The sequence below is a fragment of the Gavialis gangeticus genome, unplaced genomic scaffold (genome assembly GCF_001723915.1).
Source record: "Gavialis gangeticus isolate Ggan-Ray unplaced genomic scaffold, GavGan_comp1, whole genome shotgun sequence".
NCBI classification, from domain to species: domain Eukaryota; kingdom Metazoa; phylum Chordata; order Crocodylia; family Gavialidae; genus Gavialis; species Gavialis gangeticus.
Genome location: NW_017729011.1, coordinates 3,901,400 through 3,908,009, shown reverse-complemented (window position 1 = coordinate 3,908,009; position 6,610 = coordinate 3,901,400). Strand labels below are relative to the sequence as shown.

The 6,610-nt window shown below is 51.1% G+C and overlaps 1 protein-coding gene across 1 annotated transcript in view; it reads right to left on the bottom strand.

Moving 5' to 3' along the window:
* DPH7 (diphthamide biosynthesis 7) overlaps nucleotides 1-5,890 on the bottom strand; it is a 15,618-nt gene extending 9,728 nt beyond the window's left edge. Inside the window, exons 1-3 of the mRNA XM_019510409.1 lie at nucleotides 5,739-5,890; nucleotides 2,195-2,337; nucleotides 1,011-1,098 (exon numbers count right to left, since the gene is read on the bottom strand). Of these exons, the coding sequence (XP_019365954.1) occupies nucleotides 1,011-1,098; nucleotides 2,195-2,337; nucleotides 5,739-5,879 (372 nt within the window). The 5' untranslated portion in view covers nucleotides 5,880-5,890. The remainder of the gene's footprint in view (nucleotides 1-1,010; nucleotides 1,099-2,194; nucleotides 2,338-5,738) is intronic.
* Nucleotides 5,891-6,610: the final 720 nt, after the last annotated feature.

Genomic DNA, 6,610 nt, shown 5'->3' with positions numbered 1-6,610 from the left:
CCTGTGTGTTGGGGGGGGGGGGGCATGGCACCTCACTCCTAACTTGCAAATCTCTGGCTCTGTCAGTGCCCCTCACTCCCAACCCCAGTCCCCAACAACATGTGGCCGCCCCTATTTCCAACTGCCCCAAGCAGCTGTTTGCAAGCTGGAAGGCTGCCAACCTGCAAAGGGAAACCTACAGTTTCCTCCTTTGAGAAGGAAAATCCATGTTTTTCCACAAACAGAAAACCTGGGTCCCTGGTAAACACGCACACTGCTATGGCAACCTGGGAAATGCAGTTCTATCAGCAAAATCCTGGACTTTTTTGAACTATGAAAAATATCTAGACAGAGATCAGATGACCCAAAAGAGGACATGTCCAGGAAAGCCAGGATATATGGTAGCCCTAACATTGGAGCTCCTGCTCCTCCAGCTTCCCATTTCATCAGGTTTCACCACAACTCATTCCTCTCTTCACACAATCACCGGCTCCCTCATTTTGGTGCTCAATGAAAGGCCCATTTAGCCACAGTTCTCCACCTTCCTTCTATGACTTCTGCTCTCTCCACTCCATTAGACTGATCTCTAGTCCCCAGTAGCCTTTTCCTCACTCTCAGCCTCCAGTCCCTCTGCTCTCTTTAACAGCCACCTGTCTCCTCATCAAAACTCTCTCCTCTTTCAGCTTTCATGATTCACTTTTCATAGCACTAATTTGTCAGTGCTCTTTCAGCAGCTGTTCCATGTCCCTCACACAGATGATTCCTAAGCTTTGTTCTTGTTTCCCCTCTCATACAGATGGATAGAGATCAATTTAACTCTGAGATGTCAGAAGTAGTTTGATGTTTTTTGTTTTGATGGTTCCACACTTAAGAATTATTTGTCCTAGGGTCATTGAAAGTACTGTGCAGCCAGAGTCCTACAAAGCCATTCTCAGATTTGCATCACACTAACAAGCCTTTGAATGTTACTAATTTAAACATCAGCTGTGTTAAGGCTCTTTTCAGTGGTGATTTGCCTCCTAGCCTCCTACCTCACTTCCAGCCAAGCAGCAGAGCTCCACAGCTCCTTTGGCATTTGCAACACCCAGCACAGGATATTCTGCAATAGGAACATGGCACCTGAAAGAATAAGTCATAACCAGGTCTTGAATTAAAAAAATCGTGTCTTACAGAGAAGAAGAATACAGTTGCATCACTTCCAGCCCAGAACAGGATTGGTCAAATACTTTAAAAAGAAAATCCAAGTCTCAGCCAGGCAGTATGACAGGAACCTTTCTGGAGGGCAGCAAGAAAAGCTACCAATGTGGACTGGCCAGGAGACATCCACTTTTATTAAACCCCTGCTCATAAACAACCTGATGAATGAGTGCAACCTTCTGCTCACTGACACTGGCTTGAAAGTGTCGTCTTTACTCCCTCCGCTCTAATCCCAGGAAAAGAGGGAGCAGTCAAGGCAGAGAATTGAGAACAGCTGTGACTGCCTTGCATGAAAGACTGAAGCCAGGTCTCCCTGCTGGCTCCACAGTTCTACTATACCTGGCCTCCAGACCTTGCTGACAGCTCCCCGTCTTAAATGTGACCCTCTTGGCTTGCACAGCTCTTACTGCCTATTGGGCACCTAACTTCCTGGATCTCACTGCCATCAAGTGAACCCTTAATTCTGAACCTTTTTAATTAAAAAAGTATTTGCACCCCCGCTGCTACTTCTTCTCCAACTCAATTCTCCTGATTCAGAGTGCTGACAGAGCTGCTCTTAGGCTGGCTAAGCAGCCAGTACAGTGCAGCCAGGATGCCCACACTTACAGCTACCATGAATGACTACCAGAATTTTTACCCTAAAAAAGAAAAATGATTCCGGAGTTGCTAAACCCAGCACCAGAGACCCTGAAGGCAGCTTATTCATTACTGTGGCAATAACAGCATACCATCATAGAGAAAATGACCCCTAAGTGGATACCATGCAGAGGTGCCCAACTTTAATAGTGTCATAAGCATCTAACACAGGGGCAGGCAATTATTTCAGGCAGAGGGCTGCTTACTGAGTTTTGACAAGCCATTGTGGGCCACATGACAGGCAGACACATAGACACTTTCTAAATTTTTTAGGGGCCCTGCGGGCCAGATAGAATGGCCTGGAGGGCCGCATCTGGCCCCCGGGCCACATTTTGCCCACCCCTGATCTAACATGTCCCCTTCCCCACCCAGGAAGCCTTACCATTTGAGATCAAGAACAGCAGCAGTTTCAATCCTCTGAATTTCAGCCAATGGAATGAAGGGCTGTTCCTCATTGTAGTGATACAGGTAGAGGCGGCCCAGCCGGGCGTGAGGCTCGTCACTCTCAGTGGGGCTTACGCCAGGCTGCATTGAACAGAAAGAAAGGAAGACTATAGACTTAAGAGGCATTTCTCCCATCTCCTCCATATAGTGAAAGCTTCCCACTGCATGTACCCTACTAAAAAGAGTAGCTGCAGATGCTGGTAAAAGTGCAGGTGACAAGGCCAGCACAAGACTGAGCCAGGCTTCACTGTATTTCATTCCCAGCTCAACAAGGACTGTGCTGTGGGATCTTTGAAGAGTGCTTGACAATATGTTTGAACTGCATCTCAGAGAGACACCCAAGTGATCCTTACAATAGCAGCAGAACCATGGCAGGCCACAACTTAGTGTAGGCCAAACCATCTAAGTATCTCCCCAGCTTCTTTCATGGGTTTGGCAGCTATCAAAGGGACCATAGTAGCCACCAAGCTGTGTATTTTAAAGCCACCTCAGACTGGTCTGCACAAGCCACAGTTACACCAGCAGCTGCCATGAGGACAAACCCCAGGTGCATGTTTTTCAGGAATGCTAAATAGCTACAATTCCAGCTGAAACCAATGAGATCTGTGGATGCTCGGAAAGCCTGGAGAGTCAGGCCACAAGCTTCCCTGGTTAGAAGTAGCTAAGAGATGTATGCATCATTTCCTACACCTCTGGGCTTAATGCAGCACGTACGGAACAGTACTCCCCATTGCTCGCAAAAAGCTCAGGACAGGAGAAGGATTAGATTCTCACATACACTTACACTGGCAAGGAGGTTAGAAAGGCAGAATGAACAGATGTTTCTCTAAGAAACACAGGCCAATACATCCAACCTTGTGAAAGAGGCTTGGGGCTTTTTCAGAACCACCTCTGGTTTGGGAGCAGTGCACTGCATTTTTTTTTTCTGAAAAAAATCCCTTGGCTGAGCATCAGGTGGGAGCACTGGTCTTCTTGAGGCAGGAGTGCCACCTACTGAATTACCATAAGCACTTCTTGCTGAAACTAGGCATTCCTGGGAGGTTTTATATTCCAGCACTGCTTAGTTCTCAGAAACAGACAAGGAGCACAGCATACAGTGTGGCTGCAATGAAAGTGGTCTCAACCAGTGGAGCACAAACGCCACAGGGCAACGCCCAGCAGTTTGAGAGAAATGGATCTGTAGCATTCTGCTCTGGAAAAGTGACTACACACGATCACTCCTTACTCAGCAAGTCCAGGCCCACAAGCAGTCAAAGGCAGAGCCGCATGCTTTAGCTTAGCCGTTCTCAACCTTTTTTAATACCAGGACCCATTTGTAAACATCAGTGGCTAGTCCCAACCCAGTGCCCCTCACTCCCAACCCACTGCCCCTGCCCCACCCCCAGGCCCCAGCTCCCCTGTGTGTGGGGGCAAGCAGCCCCTCACAGGCTGGAACTCTGCCAGCTCGCAAGGGAAAAGCCACAGTTTCCTGTGTTTATCTCCTTCAAAGGAGAATCCATTTTTAAAGTTTGTTTACAACCCTTTCATACACTTTTGCTATCCACAGGTTGAGAAACACTACTTTAACTGAATTGTTTTTCAATTTTATTTTACTTCCCATAGTCCTGCACAGCCCAGCCAGCCACGGGAGGGTGGAATGAAGTCAATTCCAGGTTAGGCACAACTCTCAAAATGGCTAATCAAGTTTAAATCAGTTACACTGACAGCATAAACACACGTCACCCAATTACGTGGATCAGTTGTGCTGGAATGTGTCCTGGCCCAGCTGGGTAAAACACACACCGCCCACTGATCCTGCAGGACAATGGGCAACAATTCCCTCCTTGCCGAGGTGTGCCCCAGAGATTCCCCAGGGCACATCTTTGTATGCACGGGAAAACCAGGCAGGCACTACCAGGGCTTGAGTGGCTTGATCCTGCACAGGAATTCCTAAGGAGCGCAGAATCAGATCCCTCGAACCCCAGGAGTGCCTGCCCAGGGCAGCTGGAGAACAGGCATCTTTTGGCTGCCCACATTCTCCTCAAAGCTGATGGATGTCTGCTGCAACAAAGGAGCAGAAATTATTACTACTTTCTGTCAAATCCACACATTTGGGCACGTGGTGTGACAAAAAGTACAGATGTCCATCTGCTTTCCCTTTGTGCTGCTATAAGTTATGGTGGCAGCACAAAGTGAACATCTGTTTGCACTCTGAAGATTGAACTGATGTCACCAAGGGCCTAGTCTGCAAGGCTGGCATTTTAAGAACAAATGGACACACCCAAGTCCCCTTTCGATTATTAACCAAGTACCTCAACAGCATATCTAGTCACAGGGACACAGCAAAGGTGGAATCTGTGATACCACATTTACAGTGATTATCAGAGAAGAACAATGTGTGACAGCATCCAATGAAATACCTCCATGTTAACAGAAAGCATTTCAATACACAGGTAGTTTCATGGGAACAAACACCTGCAGGGCTTCATATCTCAAGGCAGATCTAGCCCTAAAACACCAGCTCCCCAAGCAACACAATACACTAGTTAGCTCTGTCATGTCCAGCACGTGACTAACAACTAAGGAGGACTTAAAAACTTATTTCCAGTCAAAGCAGCAACCAAAAAGACCTCCAGACAACTCCTAGAGATGCACTTGAACAGACTTTTTACTGCCCCTTCCCTAAAAACATATGCCTCATTTTAGAGCACAATTATCCCTCCTGAATTAAGGGGGTTTGCACACGTGCATATGCACGCACACGTACTCACCCACACCACAGAACACATTTATGATCCAGAACCCCTTCCATAAAATCTACAGATGTTAATTTTGGTTGATTTGCTTGAACCCCACCTCCCACCCACCTCACCATTTCAAGTAATTTCCCCAAAAGTAGACCTTGTCATGATGAGGACAACAGCCTCACATCCAGGGTCCTATAGGCAGAGCTAGCTTTAGCAAACACAGGCCCCATAAGCAAAGAAAGTGAGCACAGAGTATGTAAGAGAGAAAAACTTTACAGGGAAGGGGAACAAGAAGTAAGTGCTATCATATGCCAAGGGCATGAACACTGTGCACCCCTGGATCCTGGGTGGCAAGTGGAGGTGTTGGTGGTGTGGGAGGGGGGAAGGGGTGGCAAGTGGTCAGCAGCCACCCGCAGATGTCACTGGGGATGCCAGCAGTGGGGGGGGCAGTGTCAGCAGCGCTTTTTGCAGGGGTGCACCGCCAATCTCGGGGGGTGCACATGCACTCCTACACATCACCAATGCCCAAGGGGGTGCCTAGAGCACAGGGAGCGCTGCAAAAACACAAGGGCACACAGGGCATGTTTCAAGTCAGAGCTGCCAATACAAACTAGAGGAGACGCAGGCCCACAGAAGACGTCCCCACCTGGCAAACGTGCAAGGTGAGCCAGAGACGGGCTGCACAAACAGTGAGCAGCTGCCCAACAACTGAAGGAGCGGCACCCCCCTACACCGCGCGCAGGGGCCGCTGCTCACCTTGCTGCCGGGCTTCCTTAGCTGGTAGGTGCCGCAGACCAGCACGCTGTGCCAGCCGGCCACAGGGCACCACTCCACGGCGTCCGCACTGTACTCTGTATCCACCACCTGCAGGGTACGCGCCCGGCCCGGCCGAGCCATGCCGCCGCCGCTCCCTGGTCAGCGCCGGCGCGGCACACCTGAGCGCCGCCGTCTGCTTCCGGGTCAGGGGCCAGGAGGCGGGGCCAGGCCACTCCCCCCCTGCGGGCACGTGGGCGCCGAGCGGGGGTCCGGCCTCAGCCTCGGGGCGAGCCTACGGCCTCCTGCCCGCCCCGCGTTTGTGCCAAGCCGCAGGGGCCGGACCGCAACCCCGCTGCCCGCCTTCGTCGCGGCGGCGTCTGGCCCCGTGCTGGGCCACCGTCTTGGTCTCCGGCCTGACGGGGGGGGGCACGTGGAGTGAGGCAGGCAAGGGGCTGGGGCGCTGCTCAGCATCATGACCCGGGGACAGGCGAGCGAGCTCCCAAGGATACCTTGCTTGGAAGCAGGCAGGGGAACCCACGTGTCTGGGTCCCTAAAGGCAGTTTTCCTTGAGCCTCCTGGGGATCACTGTTTTTCTGGCGCGGTTCAGGACCCGCCGAGGTGTGGGGGCTTAATGCCCTTTTTACGGAAATGCGAGGCATCCCCTACTTGCTCCTGCGGCTGTACGGCTGAGGCAGGTGAAACTAGGGGCACTGGCGGTGCATTGGGATGCACGCAGGTGCATGCGAAGCCCCTGGGACCACCAGCCATGGAACCGGAAGCGCACTTCCAGTGTTCCCGCTAGCTTGGCTACCAGCCGCTGGAGGACCGCCCCACGCGCACACATCAGCGATCTGGTGCCCCCCCCCCCCCCA